The following is a 19,782-nucleotide window of genomic DNA, read 5'->3' as shown; positions in this document are numbered from 1 at the left end:
AGCATCGGACATCTCAGATGCAGCTTGGACCCTTCCCAGACTTTGCAGATGATTGACTGCTCCTAAGTTCTACTGTTGTAGAAGGGAAAGACTGATATGGTCTCAAAGATGTCATGTGACTAAAATGTCATCTGACATGGAAAGCACCAGGCACCATGCATGGCTGGATGATGATTAGGACCATTCCTTCTGGCAGAACAAACATACTTTTCATCTAGGGGTTGGTCAGAGTCATAGGGAAGACAGTGGGAAACTGGTTTGCTTTTGGGAGCATATGTCATGTGCTATACCTTTCCGCCTTTTGGTTTTAATTTTTTTGTGTTCTAGGTCTTCAAGTGGGAAAAGCATTTTAATAAAACAGTAATTATTGCACACAGACCACAGTGCTTTGAAACTGATGCTAACTCCCACCATTCTCCCGGGGCAGGCCAGCGACCCTAGTACCTTTGAGCTGATCCAGAAAATCCATGCCCTGCAGAAGCGACTCATCAGCAAGACGGAAGAGGTGGTGGAGAAAGAGCTTCTTCTTCAGGTAACAGTGTCACGGTCGGTGCTCCTCAAGCAAGCATGGCAGTCCCCGGGATCCTCAGAAGTAGTGATTTGCAGTGCTGCACACCTTGTCTTAAACTGTAGATGGCAACAGTGACTCACGCAAGGGGAACAAACAGCCTAATTAATTGTTCTTCTGTTCTTCGACCACCGGTATTTCAAGAATTCCAGAAAATTAAGTTCAAGGCTAGACTTACAGCACTAGGGTAATGTGACCTTTTTTTTTTTTTTTTAAAATCACCTTTCCTACAGTTCTATTTGTCAAATTGTTTCAACTGCTTTTCTTCCTATCTTCATGTCGTGTGAAGTGCTGTGATTTCAATCTTGAAAGTTGTTTTCACATAGCGCACAAACGATCTGTCCGCAGGAGGATCTGTGTGAGTGAAATGGAGAGGTGTGTGTGAGGATGTGATGTACGTATGGGCGTGGGTATGTACAAGGGAGAGGTATGTGCACACTCGCGCGCGTTCATGAGAAGGCTAGAAAAAGATGCTGGGGGTCTTCCTGGTTTTCACCCACCTTATTCTGTAGGAAGAGGTTTTGTTGTTGTTGTTTTGTTTGTGGTTGTTTTTTTCTAAATCTTTTTTTTTTTTGTTTTTTGTTTTGTTTTGTTTTGTTTTGAGACAGGGTTTCTCTGTGTAGCCTTGGTTGCCCTGGGCTCACTTTGTAGACCAGGCTGGCCTCGAACCCACAGCGATCCGCCTGCCTCTACCTCCCAAGTGCTGGGATTAAAGGCGTGCGCCACCACGCCCGGCCTTTTTCTAAATCTTAATCTGCTTTTCTGACTAGACTGGCTGGTCAAGGAGCTCCCAGTATCCACTTGTCTCAGGCCTCCCAGTGTTGGGGTCTCAATATATGCACGGTCCCGCCTGAGTTTTACATGGGTGCTGAGGGTTCAAACCTAAGCCCACACACTTGGATAGTAAAGGCTCTTAACCCCAGAGCCATCTCCTTATCCTGGCTCTGAGAACTTTAGGAAGTGAAGTCCGGCATTTAATCAGTCATTGCTGTAGCTGGGGACTGGAGATTTAAGAATGAGGTAAGCATGGCAATGCTGGCATCAGGTGGCCTGGATTGGCATTTTTGCTTCTGCCGGTTTGCAGCTATTTGATCTTGATTTCTCTGCACCTGAGGTTCTCAGTCTATATTAAGGACAACAATAGAGCCCATGAAAATGGGTGCTGTAGGCACTGAAAGAGCTTAGCATTATACTCAGTTCATAGTAAATATCAATTCCAAAGCCCGTGACTTTAACTATTGGGTGACCATCGGTAGGGGTAGGAACTTACACGTGTGCAAGAGGAGCCCCTTTGTCCCCTTGTCCTTTGTATTTGACCTCAGACGTGTTTTCCTTAAAGTCGGCTGGAGAGTACCACACACAGTGGTATGGACATCACCACCTGGAGTGGCCACAGTGTTCTCCTCCTCCCTTGGAGATGAACGTGGTGATGGAGAAGGCAGGCTCTGGAGCAAGGAAGCACTCGTCATCGGCCATTGATGGTTCGAGGAGTTGGGGAGAATCGCAGACATTTTCCAAACATTGGTTCCCCCCTTTGCAAAGCCTGTTCTGTTATTACTGCCACTTTATAAAATTTAAAGAGAATCAATTTTTATGTTGTATCATAACTCAGTTTTTAAAAATAATTTGTTTTGTATTGTATATGGAGTTTGTTTTATATTGTATCGGGTGCCGTGTGTGTGTGTGTGTGTGTGTGTGTGTGTGTGTGTGTGTGTGTGTGCACGCGCGCGCCTGTGTGAGTTTATGTGCACCACATGAGTGTAGGTGCCTGTGGGGACCGGAAGGCTCCGATCCCCTAGCACTGGAGTTACAGGCAATTGTAAGCCCCCTGATGTGGGAGCTGGGAACCAAACCTTGGTCTTCCATGAGAGCAGTAGGTGTTCCTGACCACTGAGACCTCTCCAGTCTCTGGGCACTTAACCTTGTTCCTTCCTTCCTTCCTTCTACATCCTTTGGGCTTGCTCTGTTTGGCTACCTTATTAAAGTAGCTGCACAGTCCTCAATCTCTCCTCTCTTCTTCCCCCCCTTCATTTCCCCCCTCCCTTCTTATCTCTCATTTCATCTTTCCTCTTTTTTGGTGTTGAGGACTGAACCGTGCATATTTGAGACAAGACTTCTGTCACTGAACTACACCCACTGCCCTTTTATTTTCTAATACAAGCATTTGAGTCCATAAAGTATGTTTTAAGTGACATTCGAGTTCCTTCCCACAGGTTTTGATTCACATAGTATTTTTATTTAGTTGGTAAATCTTTTGTCCTCTAAGAATTATCCCCCCAATGAGAATAAGTCTGGAGGATCCCCACTTTTCCTCTCAGGAGAATGAAGAGTGCGCTTTAAGTTCTTCAGATCCATGCATATTTAGGTTAAACGTCCCTCCTGATCTTTCCCTTTTCACCGAGGATTGTAGTAGACACGCTCTGTGGACTCTAACACCAGCTTTGAGTGTAAGTGATCATTTAGAAATCACTGATCCCTGGCGTTAGAAAATATAGGCACCTTCCACATGTTCTGACCTCACAGAGATCCACCTGCCTCTGCCTCTCTTGTGCTGGGGTTAAAGGTGAGGGCTACCACACCCAGCCTGACCTCTTCTTACCATTGGATTATTTTTAACTTCAAATACATTTTTGATATGATCATAAGGTGAGCAAAAGGCTATAATTTTTAGACTTCTCCAGGGGAACTATTTCTTTAATATTACATGGAAACTCCCATTAGAATGCTAAAAATCCATCTAATATTAACATATTCCTACCAGCATGGTTCTTTAAAATTACATTTTTATATCTTTGAATTTTGGGGAAGGGTCTTTGCATTTTAGGCAAATCCCCTGTTAAAAAATTTCTGGCTCTGTTTATGTTTTGGCTGATATATTTAGTTCATTAGTATTTACTATGTTTCCTTTCTATCTGCTTATTTTGCAGTATTTATCCTTATATATTTTTAGGATGAATGTGTGTGTGTGTGTGTGTGTGTGTGTGTGTGTGTGTGTGTACATCACATGTATGTAAGTGCAGGCATGAACGTGCCATGGCATTGTGTGCCAGTCAGGGGACATCCCTTAGGAGCTGGTTCTCCTCTTTCACTGTAGGACCCACAGATGGAACTTAGGTCATTTATCTGGGGACCTGTGTGCCTACATTTGTTTCTGTTAGGTTCCCAAAGCAATGTTACTTGTTTAGAGTAGCTTTTTATGTTAAGCTCTCAACTTGGAATTCTCTGGGCTGTTTAGTTAACATGTGCTGGGATCCCAGACTTGTGACAAGACGTTGGTAGATTTCCATTCCTGGAGCAATCATGTTTTTGTTTTTGTTTTTTTCCCCCAATGACAGCCCAAGAGATATGGGGTTACTTGTGGTCTTCCTGGCAAAGGTGGGGGAATTTTTTCTGTCATTTTGCTTTTGGTGTAACTCTTATGTGGTGAGGTCTCAGTCACAACTATCCAGTTCACAGTTGCCTAGACCCTTGTCCTCCTGTGGCCTCTCAAAGCCATGCCTCTTCCTCAGTGAGTGTCCCCTCAAGGATGGTTGCCACATGTCACTGTCTACTATTTCAAATACAGGACACCTTTGAACTTTGACATTTGAGCAAACCACATGCATGCAGGCTGCTTTGTGCCAAAAGTATATTTTTCTTTCTTTAGAGTGTTTGGTGTTCTGTAAACACCAGAGTTCAGGATTTCCGATTACTTATGATATATGGTCGTCAGTAGGAATTGTGTTGGTTTGAATGGGGAATGCCCCACAGGACCAAGCATTTGACACTTGGTCCCCAGTTGGTGGTGCTGTTTGGAGTGAGAGGGCTTGCAGCTTCAGCCCACTTCCTAGTTTGATCTTTGTTGTGTGCTTGCCTTTGAAGATGTGACCTTCCAGTTTGCTCTTTCTGTTGTGTGCTTGCTGTTGAAGATGTGACTTTCCAGTTTGCTCTTTCTGTTGCATGCTTGTCATTGAGGATGTGACCTTCCAGTTTGCTCTTTTTTGTTGCGTTCTTGCTGTTGAAGATGTCACCTTCCAGTTTCCACCAAGCCTGTTGCTTGCTGTCATCCCTGCCATTCATGACATTCATGATAGACTCTTATCCTTCTGGGCCTATAAGTCCAAATAAACTCTTTCTTCTGTAAGTTGCTTTGGTCATGGTCACAGGCAACAAAAATGTAACTAATACAGAAGTCTCAACTCTTTTCTTCCTCATTTGTAAATTTGAGGCAATAATAATAATAATTGCCCACAGACTTGAGTGTACTAATGGACATCCAAGTTGAGAAGAGTGTTCAGTTATCATTAAATGATTTTATAAGTAATACTGATGTCTGTCATCAAGCAGTTTTTATAGACCCCCAAATTCTCACTTTTTTGGAGCAATCTTTCATTTAGTCTTTTATGATTGGCTGCTACAAAGTTTCTTAGCAGTCGAGTATCCAGACAACAAGTCTTGATATGTTGACAAAGCATGGAATGATCTTAGGGTTACTTGTTCTCTTAGTTTTACATGTTTTATTAACTTATTAGACAAGTTGTCAGCGCTTACAGAAGAATTTTTTTTACAATCTTGAAGATTTGTGGTTGAGTTCTTTTGAGTCCCAGAATAACTTTTAAGTGACGATTTTCCTGTGTCATGTGATAGAGAGGCCCCACTACTGCTAAGCAGCAGATAAAATAGAAGACTGCTTCCTCCTTTCTAGATTGAGGGGTTTCTTAAGAAAGGCACTTCCTATTTGTCTCTCTGGTTTCTCTTCCTGTTAAGGACTCTTTAAATACACTTTTTTTGCTTCTTTTAAAAATTTTAAAAAAATTTTACATTACATTTATATTATTCCACATATATACAATAAGCTACTTATAGCAAGAATAACCATGATACAATCAGGAATTATGTAAATGTTACATGCGTAGTGTTTTGGCTATTTGTATTTGACAGCTTTGAAGAAAACATCTTTCCTATCTCGGTGTGTCTAAAATTCTGAATGTAAATCAATCTCCATCATGTCTTGTCATTATCAACTTAAAACATCTATCTAGACCTAAAATCATCTTAGCCCCTAAACAACTAAGCTTCATTGTAAAACTAAGCTACCTGGTCTTCATCTCCATCAGCGACTTGAGAAGGAATAAATATTAATTATCTGAGTAGACAGGAGGTGCAGGTTAGCAGCTTCCACAATAAGAAAATGACAGGGACAGTTTGATGCCTAAACAGTCACCCAAAACTCTCTATAATGTTGGAGCATCATCTTGAGCCTTCTGGCCCCATGTATCTGACAGACATATTTGTGAGGCAGGAACAATTGAGGATTTGCTTACCCTGTTTTGGCAGAATTTGGCCATTCACTCTGCCTGCATCCAAGCTTGCCCTTTTTTTTTAGGCAGAATTCCGTCTGTGATAGAAAGTACATTTTGCCCACTGGATGGTTTGCACATGTTTGAAGCCATCTCCATAAGGAGATTCTTTAATGGTCATCATCCTCTTTGAGGTAGGCTGGATGTTGCCAGGAGTTAACATGACTCATTGTCAGTGAATCTTTAAAATAATAAAAACATTTTTTCTGTTCTTGTTCTGTACCATGTTCTGCATGTCTCTGAGGTTTTTGAAGACCTTATCTAACTATCCTACCTTATCTTTCTATAGAATCATATCTATCTGCTGCACCTAAGATTCTTGTGATAAAAGTAGACTAGTGATTGACATGACCATGATTAGATCAGCTAACAATTAACTTGTATAACTTATTTATCCTAAACAACCTGTAATAGCACTTTCAAGCATTGGGAGTAAGCTTTATGTATGTGCTTGCATGTGTATTCATGTGAGCCAATGCACATGTGTATGCAGGTATCTGTGGAGATCAGGGGTCAACTTTAGTTACTGTCTCTCAGGCTCTGTCTACCTTGTGTTCTCATAGGGGATCTTTCGTTGGCTTAGGCTTACTGAGTAGGCCAGGATGGCTGGCTAGAGAGCTCCAAGGATTCTGCCTCTGCTTTCTCTGTCCTGGGATTATATTCATATGCTGCAACACTTGACACTCTCATGTAAGTTCTAGAGATTAGACTCATGTGTATACAGAAATTACTTTATGAACAGAACTGCCCCCGCCACAAGCCCACCACTGTGCATTTTGACACTTTTCTGTTGGGCTGTAAGCTCTACAAAGGCATTTGTTTTTCTTCCAAAGGTGCTTTCAGTGCCTGCCTGTTGAGTATCACACCCCTAGCATCATCCCTACTAATAGCTGTATTATGTATGACGGATGCAGGAAGAATGGTGGTCCTCTGAGAAGTCACACGTCTTATAGACATTGAGTTCTGATCTTGGGCCAATAGGATAGGGATCTATTTTTCCTATTGTCCTGATGCTGTCTTATTAATGTTGCCTGGGTTTGGAATTTACTTTTGGCTTATGGCTCTGTCTGTGTTACCTTTGTGTACAGAGGCAGGCTGACTCCCATGGGTGTGCTCAAAGTCCACCCTGTGTTGTGGGTCTAGTTGACAATAGTTCTTGAGCCTTAAGTTGCAGTTTGGTGAGAAGATGGAGAAGGATACACTCTTGCCAAAACTGAAAACTTAGTCATGGAATGGAAGACGTGCTTGCTATTGTCTACCAGGCTTCTCTCCCATTCAAAGAAGCATGCACAATTGAAACATAACTGCATACGTTACTCCACTCAGCCCCTGAACTTTCCCAATCCATAGGATTAATGACTGTTTTCTTTGAAGACATCTGTGGGATCAGGCTAGCATGTGTATGGTGATTGCTGTCATTACATCATCATCATCATCATCATCATCATCATCATCATCATCATTATCATCATCACCATCATAATGCATTCCAAATAAATAATGAGCATAAGGCAAGGTGGTGTAAGTATAGGAAGCTTAACCTTTTGCTGGAGGCACTTGCAAGCATAAGGATTCCTTAGAACAGCTGGGATTCTACCCCCAAGTGCTTAAATACCTTTATTTTCAGGGCCAGGCAAGAAATTAGAAGCAGTGAACTGAGCTTTGCATATTCGGATCAGAAATGCCCATTGTTGTTACTCTTGGAGTCAGAAGCTAAAGGGAGTGCAGGGGCCCGGGGCACAGTGGGTCCCATCTCTAGGAAGCAGCTATAAGAATTCAGTCAAATCCAGGCATATATTCATTTTTCAAGAATGATTAGAAATGTGTTTGGTATGTTGAGTCTTACTCATTAGCAAGCCTAAAGAATGCCTAATAAGCCTTTCAAAACCAAGTCTGGAGAGATGGCTCAGTGGGTAAGAGCACTGGACCTAGGTTTGATTCCCAGCGACCTAGGTTTGATTCCCAGCGACCACGTGGCAGCCAACAACCACCTGTAACACTACTTCCAGAGGATCCAATGCACTTTTCTAGCTTTCTTTGGTTTTTTGAGACAGAGTTTCTCTGTGTGCGTCCCTGGCTGTCCTGGACTCACCTTGTAGACCAGGCTGGCCTTGAACTCACAGGGATTCGCTTGCCTCTGCCTCCGGAGTGCTGGGATTAAAGGCATGTGCCACCACACATGACCCTTCTTTTTCAGCTTCTATGGGCACTGACCATACATAGTACAGTTAATATATGTGTAGGCAAAGCATAAAAATTAAATGCACATAAAATTTAAAAAAATACTAAACTTAAACACAAACAAAGCAAAGCCTGCCTAACACCGTCGACAGGCATATGGGTGGTTTGTAACCTCCAGCTTCAGCGCCTGGGGAGGAAGGAAAAATGCAGGAAGAAAGTCACAGGGCCGGCTTTACTTGTTTTGATCTCATTAATCACATTTGCTGATGTGGCTCCTTTATGAAAATGCAGAGCCCAAGATTTAAAAGGAAGCAAGTAGGTGAGGGAAGAGGAGAGGTAGCAGGCTGCAGTGGTGTGGCGGTGTGGGCGCTTGGAGGTGAGCGGGCTGAGTCATCGTGGGCTCCAGCATTTTCAGGTGCAGGGTGGGTGGGCTTCATGAAAGAGAATCCTTCTTAAGGGCTCCTTTCCCTTTTGACAGTGATTCTTGCTTTGTTTTATGACCCTTCCAAAACCAGAAAAGGATCTCCTGAGGCCCTGGAAAGACCTGCAAGGATGTTTTCCACCCTCTCACACTGAGCAGTGCAATCACCCTGTGTTTGAGGGTCCACCGTGGCCAGGGGAAGCTTCGTTCCTCCATCCTGCTGTCAAAAGACCTCTCAGTCCTGTGCTTGTAGCCTGTTGTGATGAGAGCTGTAATTCTTAACAGGATGCCATGAGACTCGGACATGCTTTGGAGTAGGCAGGGATTTCACGCTGTGCCTCAAATCAGACACTGAGACAGAGTCTGGACTGCAGTGTTCTGGAGGGAAGCTATTGAGAGCCAGTGTAACTGGGCAGGAGAGGGAGAAGGAGAAGAGGAAGAGCCACTGGAGGACAGGAGGGAGCAGGCGGGAGTCCCAGCGGCTCCTGACAGAACAGCACCCCCAGGTGAAGGAGGCTGGGCACTTGTTCACTGCTCCTCCTTGGTTGAAAGGCCTTTGATGTCTCCAGTATATCATTAGAGGAACCCTGGCTGGAGGCAGAAAAGCTGAGTCTGTATTAGAAGCTAGAGTTAGATGCTGCCAGAGTATTTCAGGAACTGAGAGACATCCCAGTGTGTCAGGCATGTCAGCTCCAAATTATGGATTTCAGGATGCTCAGTGGGCAGGACTTGGGTACCAGAAGTGCTGGCTGCCTGGGATCTGGTTTTCTGGTAGGTCCTGGAGACCATCACCACCCTGAACCTGTAGCCCTTGGCCCCTTAGCAATTCATCTCAGTTGTAAGTTGCCCATACAGCTTTGGAGCCAGCAGTGGCACCTGCCAATCAAGTTCTCTCTGGGTCTCTCCATGGGTTCCACTGGCTGCCATTTCAGTGACTATCCAGGTAGCCAGACAACAAGAACACACTTTAAAGATGGAGTCTCAATTTTGATCTAATCACAGCCTTCCCTTTCTGAACGTTCACAGTGTGTCAGGCACACTTTCCTTTCCCAGAGACTTTAATGAACTGCACGCGGGGTAGCAGGGACAAAATGATGGGTGATTCACCTGAGGAGTGCTAACATTTTGAATAAAAATAAAGTTGCCCTTCTAGAACGTTCTCCCTGGGTTATCTTACCCAGAGGACCCATTATACAGATAAGAATGATGAGATTCCTCCCCTGAAGTGTAGTGGTTGTGATGTCCTACCAGAAGTATGTCATTTATGTGTCAGGAAGGCTGGATACACCAGTGAGCACTGACTTTTCTGTAATAACGCAGGTGAGGCCTCCAGGTTGAGGGAGCTCAGATGTGCCTTGTTTTAGGAAGTCACGCATGTTCTTTCACATATGTGTAGACGCCCAGGGAGTGGCCGTGGCCTCAGATACATATATCATGAACTGAATTGGAAGTCCCTGTTTCTCTGCTGACACGTGGGTCCTGCCCCTTCAGGGTGAACTTTCTCTTTATTTAATTCTATGGTGGACTGGTCAGAAGTCTAGTTTACTTAACTGTAAATTGTCTGGAACAAGAGGAGGGTGTGGACAGTTCTGCACACATCTCTTGTTGTATAGGGCAACAAGGCTCACGTGCCTGTTTTCAGATCATCAAAGAGTCTGCATTTTTTTTTTGTGACCCAAAGACCATCCCACATTTATGAGGCATTTACCAAATAGTCAGACGCCAAGGGGATGCTTGTGTGTGTCTAACCCTTCAATTGTCATCATAAGCCAAGAGGAGCTAGTGTAATTTCCTGTCACAGAGGAGAAATGACAAGACACAGAAAGGTTAAGACTTTTCCCAAGTCCACACGACTAGAATCTTGTGAAGTGTGTAATTATACTATGGCGTGCAATGTAGGCCCATCATGGGCACCTTGTACAGACCACCCTGGGTACTCACGGAGCAAGCTCATGTTTGTCCTAGCGTCTAAGGAAATGCTACTCCAGGCACAGTCCCAGGGCCAGCTCAGCAGCCCTGGCACTCCCAGAGAGCTTTACAGAAATGCTGCATTTCAGAGCTCTCCAGGGCTTGAGGAGTATTGCTGGACCAGCGAACTGCCCAGGCTAGTGGGAGAAGGCTCGAGTGTTTCTTTGTTGATAGAGACATGATGATATTTGATCTTATTTGCTGGTAGCCTGGGTAGATTTGGCCAAAGCTATGGAGAGTTTGGAAGAGCAGCGAGATCCAGCAGGCTCCGCTCACGTTTCCTGAGTGCTGAGCTGGTGTCTAGCCAGCCACCTGTGCTGACCGTTCTGTGTGGCTGCATCACAGCAGACGCAGACAAGGTAGATGCTGCTGCCTTTATTCCGTAGGGGAGGCACGGGAGCTTGGCCATGAGCTTACACGGGAGGGAAAACAAAACCCGGCCAAGCGTTTACTGCTCAGAAATGTCAGAGCTCTGATTATAACCCAAAATTTGGGAAGTAAGGTCATGAAGTGGGCCACGTCTGACCTGTTTCTATATGGCCCTCACATAGAATGCTGTTCATTTATTTAAATAGCTAGGAAAATCCCCCAAAGAATAACACTCTTATGATCACACAGAAAATGATTTGAAATTCAGGTCTTGGTGTCCAGAAATCAAGTTTTATTGATACGCACTATTTACATATTGACCATCGCTGTCCTTTTGCCGTCAAGGTATGGTTGAGCAGTTGTGAGGGAGACCGAATGGCTCATAAGGCCGTTCTCTAGCACTTACCATCTGACCACACACAGCAAATGCTTGCTGACCCCTCTTATAGACCTTAGCTATTGGAATTCAGAACACAGCCTCTAACTGCTCTTCTCGATTGCCTCCACATCACTAAACATTTCATTTCTGGGATGAGTTCCTGCCCGCCCCCTATTCCAAGTAATTGTTCAATTATTTAACAACTGCTTTAAGATTTGGAAGGCTGAATTCTAATCCTGTGCTGTGCCCTAGTGCCTGGTGGCATAGCCTACACTAAACATAATGCTTGCTTGATCTGTTAGTGTATAAACCAGCCTACCCTAGCGCTGAACTGACGCGCTCTCACTAGAGAGACCAAGGTGGGGTAATGCTGAGAGGAGGTATGCGAACGGAACCACCTGGTTGGTAGGTGTGTGTTCTTGAATAGAAAGAGAGGAGAAAAGAATAGGATGAGAGAGACACAGCTCATTTGGAGCCTTGCTGGTCTGCGCAGAGGATGTTAGAAGTCTTAGTAATGGCTCTGAGTGTCTCCCCAGCTTTCCACGGTGTCCTGTTTCTTTATGACCTCTTCTTTGGGCTTTTGAGGGGTGCCTGCTTTATTGTACAGGCTCTTACGTGTCTCTCTATAGGAGGGGAACAGGAGCAAGCTAGGCTCCACATCCTAAAAATTCAGCAATCCCCAAATGGCACTGTTAGCAAACCTGGCGGTCACAGTCTGTTTGCCAAGAAATCAAGTTGAGCCAATAGAAACAGCCACACTAATAGTAAAACAGAGAAAAGGGAGATTTAGTCAGTGCGGCCACGTTGGGAAGAGGGATAAAGAGCTCCAGCGACTCCCCCCCACTCAGCCTACCTTTGGGGTCTTGAAATAAGATTAAAGTTTAACCAGAGTGCGCCAGGGATACACACACCTAAGAGTCCTGGTCAGGGTGTGGCCTTGCCACTCTTGACCTGTTGTTGTCATTGTCTGGGCTTCAGGATCCCCATGAAAGTGGCCTGACAAGTTGTTAGAGTTGTGTTACCCCTCCAACTGGCACCAGGATCCCCAGCCTTCTCGCAGCATGAGATTTCTTCAGAGAATTTCCCTTTTCTTGGAGCTATTACTTTAGCAGTCTTATAGTTAAATTGCGTGTTGCAAGAATGTCTTTAGAACACCTTTGTTTTTGCTAGAGAATGGCTTTGTGGAGGAGGTTTTCACCTTCCATCTTTCTATAGATACATTCCAGGAGTCAAACGCTGGTGGTCATGCTTGTTTACCAAGCACCTTTACTCACTGTGAGCCCTGTGTGTGCACATGTACATGCGTGCGTGCGTGCGTGCGTGCGTGCGTGTGCGTGTGTGTGTGTGTTTAATCCTAAAACTTAAATTGGTATGCCTTCTATTGTTCCTTAGAGTTGAGGGGAATTATATAGGTTGAAGAAATTTACAATCCAGGAGCCACTGTTTCATTTCGGGATCCTTGCGGCAATTCTGTTCAACGGATCAGGGAACGTTGGTGCAGAGATATTTATCTGCCCCTGGAAGCCAGTTCCTCCAAGGCTGGCAGCTCTATGGAAAGGGAGGCATTGCGGGCTGTCATGGCCTCTCAGCCTGGCTGTAGAGAGCAAGTGTTTAATATGCAGATGTTGGGAGATTTCCTTACAGTCCTGTTCAGCATCATTGGAGGTGCATAGTTTTGCCACCTGTGTCTCTTCCCACTCGCCTAGGTGTATTTCATGTGTTCAATTATCAAACACCTCTCATATTCCTTCTCACTGCTTCTCCATAAATGGGCCAGGAACAATTCCCTGTCGTGTCAGTGTTTCTTAAGAAGATATTGGCTCTGTTAGGCTCCATTAGGCATAGAGAAGTTAAAAACCAGTTTATGCCCTAAACCGTAAGGCCCTTAAACACTTGTAATCCATGGAGACAGTCACACCCACCACTGGTTGTTTCTGTCTCTGGTTTGGTTAGCAAGGGTCTTGTTTACCTTGCATTTTGAAACATAGTGCTCTCAGAGGGAGCCCTGTTCACTGAACTCTTGCCTTTATCCACATCTGGTGCCCCATATTTGAACATGTCCCTTGGATGGAGATGCCTGGTGGCACTCAGAGGAAGGATAATAGGTCACCAAGGAGAGACTTGATACCCTATGAGCATATAGAGGGGGAGGAGGTCCCCCTCAGACACAGACATAGGGGAGGGGAGTAGGGGGGAAGTGGGAGGAAGGGAGGAATGGGAGGATACAAGGAATGGGCTAACAACTGAGATGTAATATGAATAAATTAATTTAAAAAATTAAAAAAAAAGGAATTAGTTATTTTAAATCACCAGAAGCCCAGGGAACAGTGGTCTAGAAGAGTCTAGAAGTTTGATTACTCGAGATTTCATATATGTTAAATGAGCAATAGCTGGGACTGTCAGCTCTCCATACAGCATCATCGCCAATGCTCACAGGGAGAAAGGAATGACCTCTCACCCGACCCTTACCTCCTAACGAGTGGGAAGCGGGCAGTTGCTCATTGGCTGACCACCTATTTATAGCGGGTGGGCTGGGCACTGTGTGGAAAGTACTCCCTAGCCACATGCTGAAGCTGTCTTGCTTCTGCCCACTGCAGCATCTCTATTTCCTCTCAGTTTCCTTGAGTCGTCTTTTCTTGGCCATCTAAGAGCCAGGGGAGAGAGAGAGAGTAGCCTTTTTGGGCCAGACAGCTTCTCTGGCCAGTGGGCGGGAGAGGCCTCCTCCAGGTAGTATCCGGTAAAAGCAGAGGTGAAGTAGAGATCGGGATGCTGAGCAGATCACTCTGTGAGTCCCGGCTTGCTCACAGTGTATTTAGTCACCCTATGCTTCAGTTCTTAGGTTGTTAAGCAGAGAGGGCAGTGCTATCTTTCACACAAGGGCCCTGTGTAGCGTAAAGAAGGTTGCCTTGTACAAGCAGCTCTGTGTTTGTAGTTCGCACATGTTGATGGGTATTACCATGGCACCGTGCTTTAGATTTAGACTCCAGAAGGGCTTCCAAAGCAGCGCTTTATAAAGAGCTTAGCGCAGAGCTCAGTGTTTCATGTGTGGTCTTCCTTTCAGGAATAGCTGCTCAGACCCATGCACTAATCAGGCAGGGGAAGGGTAGCCCATTCATACTGTGCTCATGAGATAGTGTCCTGTGATGACCTCATATCAGTTAGCTTACACTGTGCAGCAGACCGTTCCACAGCCCCTTGGCCTAGAGCAGCAACCATTTTACAAAATGCGACTCTGTCAGCTGGCAATTTGGGCTGGGCTCAGCTGGATTCTTCTGTTCTCATTCATGTTTTTGAAGCCTGCTGCCTTGGGCAGCAGCTGAGTGGTCCTCATGCATCGCTCCATATGTCCAGTGGTTGGCACTGGCAGTTGGCTAGGGTGATGGGAGTGACCATGAGCGTCAAGTCCCCACCACGCTGGCGGAGGCTGATTTTCATGGTCATGGCTTCAAGGTTTCCAGAAACAAGAAGATGGCTCAAACCTACATGCCTGAGTGACTTTTGAGTTTTCATTTGTGTCATGTTTGCTAATGTCCTATTGGACAACACAAATCACATGGCAAAGTCTAGAGTAAACATGGGGGTTTTCAGGACCATGGATAGAAATGACTCTTATTTAGTGGAGAGACCCTGCCACTGGCTCCTTTCTTTGGTGACTTTCAGCAGAAACACTTTGTATTTAAGCATCTCCAATTAAAACACTTGTGGTACAAGTTTTATTTTTTTCTGATCTTTTGTTGGGTATTGCATTTTAATATGCCTGGCATCTGGTCGATATCGTTGGATTCTGTTGCTGACATGTTTTTCTTTCCTTTCATCTTTTATTCCCTTTATTTGGGAAATTATAGTTTGCCACAGGACATGGTTCTTTTTATAGGAGAAACAGCTGTGATGTCATAAGTGAACAAGCTTCCCACATACACATTTGGAAATGTGATCTACAACCCATTTGTTCATTTCTATTTTGGTCTCTGACTCCATATTGGATCAGAGAAAACATGTGAGGTAAAGCTCCAATAGTTGACAGATCAATCTTGAAAAAAATGTTACCAATTACTATTTTCTTTTTTATTTCTAGTTGCTGAGATATATAGTATGTTTGAGGATGCTAAGAAGAAAACCCAACAAATTTATTATCTACTTCTGTCAGGATCAGTTTGAATGGAGATTCATAAACTCGGGTGAGAGGCATAACAATAATTTTTGGCCTCAGAAATTGTCCAAGGGTTTTGCAAAAGCAGTGTTCAAACAGGAAGTTTCAGCAAAAACAAATAGCAAAAAATATGACCAGTAACTGAAAAGGGGAATAAATAGATTACTCAGAGTCCAGACATTTTCAGGAATGAGTTCCTCAGTGGACTGTTTAGCTTCTTACTGGGTTTGTGTACAATTATATCTTACTCCCCAAACAAAACAAATTTTCCATGATAAATGTTTTTGGACAGCAGCAAGATTCAATTCAGTTTATTTCAAGATACAGATTTATTTGGGAAATTAGAAGAAAATAGTTGTGTACAAGGACCTGGGGGAGCCCTAACTGTCTTCAGCTCCTCTGTTGGTTGGTATTTCACCCAAAATATCTCTGGGATGGAAGTGCTTCTCACAAGGAGGAGAAAAATTGCAGCTGGAGCAGAAATTAATTTGTATTTATAGTGCAGATACCTACATGAATCCTTAATCTGCCTTTTTTATGATTTTAGGGGAATTTATAGAATCGTTTAGATTGGAAGAAATCTCTAGTGGGTCATCAAGCTCTCTCTCTCCTTATAATGGCAGTTCTGGTTTTATTATCCTTAAAGCTGCCCTGATAGATGGGTGTCAAGTCTGGCTCATGTTTCATGCATTTAAAGATGCGTTTTCCCTACCCTGGATGTATTTAATGGAGGAGACAGACTTGAAACTGCCTATATACCCAAGAGAACATTTTCTGAGTTCCTGACACACAGTCTCTTCTGGAACAGATGCCAAATATGTAGCGTATTAAGCATTGTAGCGAGGCTATCAAACCTAGTTTGCTTCTGGATCCTGACAATTGGGAACCGGGACTCAGCGTTCTCTTTGTCGTGCGATGGTGATGGGGGATTTCGGCTTCGTAGCCTTTTGTCCTGTGCATCTCTAGCGATCTGCTGGGCCTGCTTAGTAGACAGATTATGACTCAAAAGGAATTTTGGGGTGTCTATCTCGCCCCAGAAGTTTGCCAGACACAGAGGAATATAAGACACGGTCCTCGTCTGTAAGAAATTTATAGCCTATTTGAGAGGGCTCCTGAGGTATATCTGGGAGGAAATGAGATTGGTATCTAAGAGCAGTGCGTGAAAATGCAGATCGTTACTTTATGGTTTCATTTCGTGAACAATTGTGATTACATCTGTTCGCATTACACCGGATCCCAATGACAGTGAATACCTGTGGCTCAGAGTTTCTGCTGGGACGGCAAAAATAACGTGTTTGCTATATACATCAGCCATCTGGACAGGAAAGATCAGAGCATGGGAGGAGGCGAAGGGCTGGATTCCTTAAGGAGGACGAAAATGGGCCTGGGCTGGGATTTGAGTGAGCGAGCCACTTCCTGAGAACATGCATTGCAGCACAGCGCCCGAGCAGGAGGCTCCAGTGTAGTTCTGCGATCTTCCCTTTACCAGACCTATGCACTACTAAGAGTAATACAGGGCCCGATTTGGGTAGGGATTAAAGTAGGACAGGTGGTTTCATGTGCCCAGGATGAAGCCCGACACATTGGGCTGTGAGAGTTAAGGGCCGCGGTGGTGGTCAGACTGGGTGGAGAAGGCAACACGGGACGCACGGATGTAGGAAGGGAAAGTGTGCTTGGAGGAGGTGCATGGAAATAAAACAGAGGGGTTCTCAGGCTGAGAAAGACAGAGGCACAGTTGTGACAGGGTGTGGCCACCCTCAGCTGTTGTGTGGGGATGTGGCTATCTGTGCTGGGATGCACTCTGCCGGCATAGTGGGGACCCATTAGTGGTCTTAGAGACAAGCGATGCCATTAATCTTGATCTGCAAGACAATTGCAGACTCAGTCATGGACAGCAGCCACAACTCTTATGGTAACAGAGTCTGAATGCCTTTGTGTCTATGTGCCCAGTCCTGGGACCAGTCCTTTGCATTAGTGCTATTATGTGAATTATCGTCACAGTAATGTCTGTTATTAGCCCAGTGCTATAAGTAAGGAAACTGAGGCACAGAATGGTTTAGTAACACGATCGAGATCGAGGATTTATACGTTCTCAGTGACAGTGTTGGGGCTGAACCCCCTGCAGGCTGGCGTAAGAAGTGTTGGTTGGCCTTCTTAGCCTACATTCTGTAGGATATTATTTAGTTCTGGGTGGGACACGGAGACAGTGAAGAGGAAGGAAGACTGAAAGGATGCAGAGACAAGGACCAAGGAGGAAGCTGTTAAATATTAGCTACAATCGTGAAGATGCTGCTGTTTTAAGAATATTTTTATTAATTCTTTGAGGATTCCATTCAATGCATTTTGATCATGTCCACTTCCTTTCCTCCCCCCTAACTACTCCCGAATCCACCCCCAATTTCCTACCTCTCTAATTTTGTGTCATCTTATTTAAAAAAGACCAGTTCCTTTTGTGCTGCCCTTATAGCTCCGAGGGTGAGACCATCCACCGGCGAGTGGGAAAACAGCCAGGGTCACATCCTTGAGGACAACTGACTCTGCCTCTCCCACAAGCCACCAACTGCCCATCAATACTCTGCTGTACTTGGAGGGCTCTGGAGCACTTCTCACTCTTTTCTAGAATGTTCCTGGCTTGCTCTCATGCAGGTCTTGCATTTCTATGAGTCCACGAGCATGGCAGTCCTGTCACGTCCAGAAGACACTGTTTCTCTCCCATCAACTGGGAATCGGAGGGATTGCCTGGAAATCAGGGATGGATGCAAAGGAGAAAGCAGTGGCCAGGAAGTGACTATGGGGGAAATTTCTATTTTTTATAATGCCTTGGGAGATGGAAACCAAGGAGACTAGATAGAAAGTTGTGGGCAAAAGACGACTATCAGAGCTCAAACCAACATTTGTGGCCTAATTGAAAGTCACCAGGAACTTGACTGTGTTGACGTTGAAGTTTGAAGTCTATTGTACGTTGTACATCTGAAAAGAGGCAAGGGGATGGGAGTTAATTAGACTTCTCAGCTTATAAACAGTCCCAGGAACTTTGAGTCAGAAGAAATTAGCAGATATTTTAATTTTCTCCAGCATTGCCACAGTCTGACTCTTGGTCTAGCTGCAGGCAAAATATCACAGAATAATTACAAATTATAAATGTCCTCTCAGTCGACAAAGCAATTTCACGTAGATTGTCTCGCTTGGATTTTAGCAGCTCTGCGGGGTGGAGACAGAAGGAGAAGGATAGACTTTCCCAACCTTAGTCCCCCACCCTTGCCACCGCACTTGATGGCCACAGCTGTTATTGTCTAAATGCGCATTTAAGACATCAACGCAGCCACAGCTCTCTTGCTTGTTTTTGGAAATGAGATCTCTTCTCTCCGGATGCCTGTCCCAGTGTATCCACGTCACACCTCGGTGCTGAGCTTTCTTCACAAGGCAGCAGTCACTGAGTGGGAACAGGGAGAGGAAGCCAGGTGGCACAGGAAGGGTGGATGCTGTCTTGTGGCAGAGTGCAACAAGCCCGCCCTGCTAGCAGCACTGGGGTTACAGGAAACTTTGCATTGCCCATAATGGCAACTCTGGCTGGAAGCACATGGCGTGCCTGAGAGTACCACACAGGCACATTTAGAGGCTCCCTGTTCTGTAGCTGCCCTCTTATAGCAGCCCTTACTTAGGTAAACCGGCTGTCCTTTAGTAGGGGACGGGAGGGGACAATCCATTGTGGATTGCTGGGTCTTCCATGAAGTGCTCATGGGTTTTCAGCGAGGCTCTCGAAGGCAGCGGCACTGAGAGCGGGAGTCCAGGAGGAGGGAAGACTCTGAGAAGCCAGCAGCTCATCTCTGTTAGAAATTGGCCAAGGGCCAGAAGGAGGCACTGTACGGCCAGCAGGTCACCACTGATGCCTTTCCAGATGCCCATGCTGAGCCGAGTTATGGTTTGAAGTTTTGCTGTAAAGGCTCAGGAGGAGGAAAAAAAGTCAGGAGGAAGGAGGCAGCAGACTTCTGTCTCTTTGTGACCATGTACTAGACATGCAGTTAGGAAAGAAAGAAGCCAAGACAGAAAAACTGAAAACACAAAATCCACAGATACGACTCAGTAGCAGACCTGAAGAGCAATACAGAATAAGCAATGCGCAGTGTACATTATATACTTGTAAACAAGTGTCCTTATGTGACACAGCACCGAGAACAACAAATGGACAAAGGACACAGAACAAAACACAAACCACTACAAGAGATGCCTCAGTCAGTATAGCGCCTGCTGCATGAGCATGAGGACCGAAGTTCGGGTCCCCAGTACTCATGTTATGGACACACACCTGTACTCCAGCAAAGGGTAGTGAAGACAGCAAGATCCTTGGGGCTTGCTAGCCAGCTAGTCTTCCAGAATTGGTGAGATCCAAGTTCACCCTATTTTCAA

At 44.9% G+C, this 19,782-nt stretch overlaps 1 protein-coding gene across 1 annotated transcript in view; it reads left to right on the top strand.

Moving 5' to 3' along the window:
• The window catches only part of CFAP58 (cilia and flagella associated protein 58), a 98,484-nt gene that overhangs the window by 52,473 nt on the left and 26,229 nt on the right, over positions 1-19,782 (top strand). The window contains exon 15 of the mRNA XM_084773025.1: positions 428-532. Coding sequence (XP_084629151.1) covers positions 428-532 — 105 coding nt within the window. The remainder of the gene's footprint in view (positions 1-427; positions 533-19,782) is intronic.

This window comes from Acomys minous (assembly GCF_964271855.1).
Source record: "Acomys minous genome assembly, chromosome: 2".
Taxonomy (NCBI): domain Eukaryota; kingdom Metazoa; phylum Chordata; class Mammalia; order Rodentia; family Muridae; genus Acomys; species Acomys minous.
Note: the sequence above shows the minus strand (reverse complement) of the source record. Positions and strands in the feature narration are given on the sequence as shown.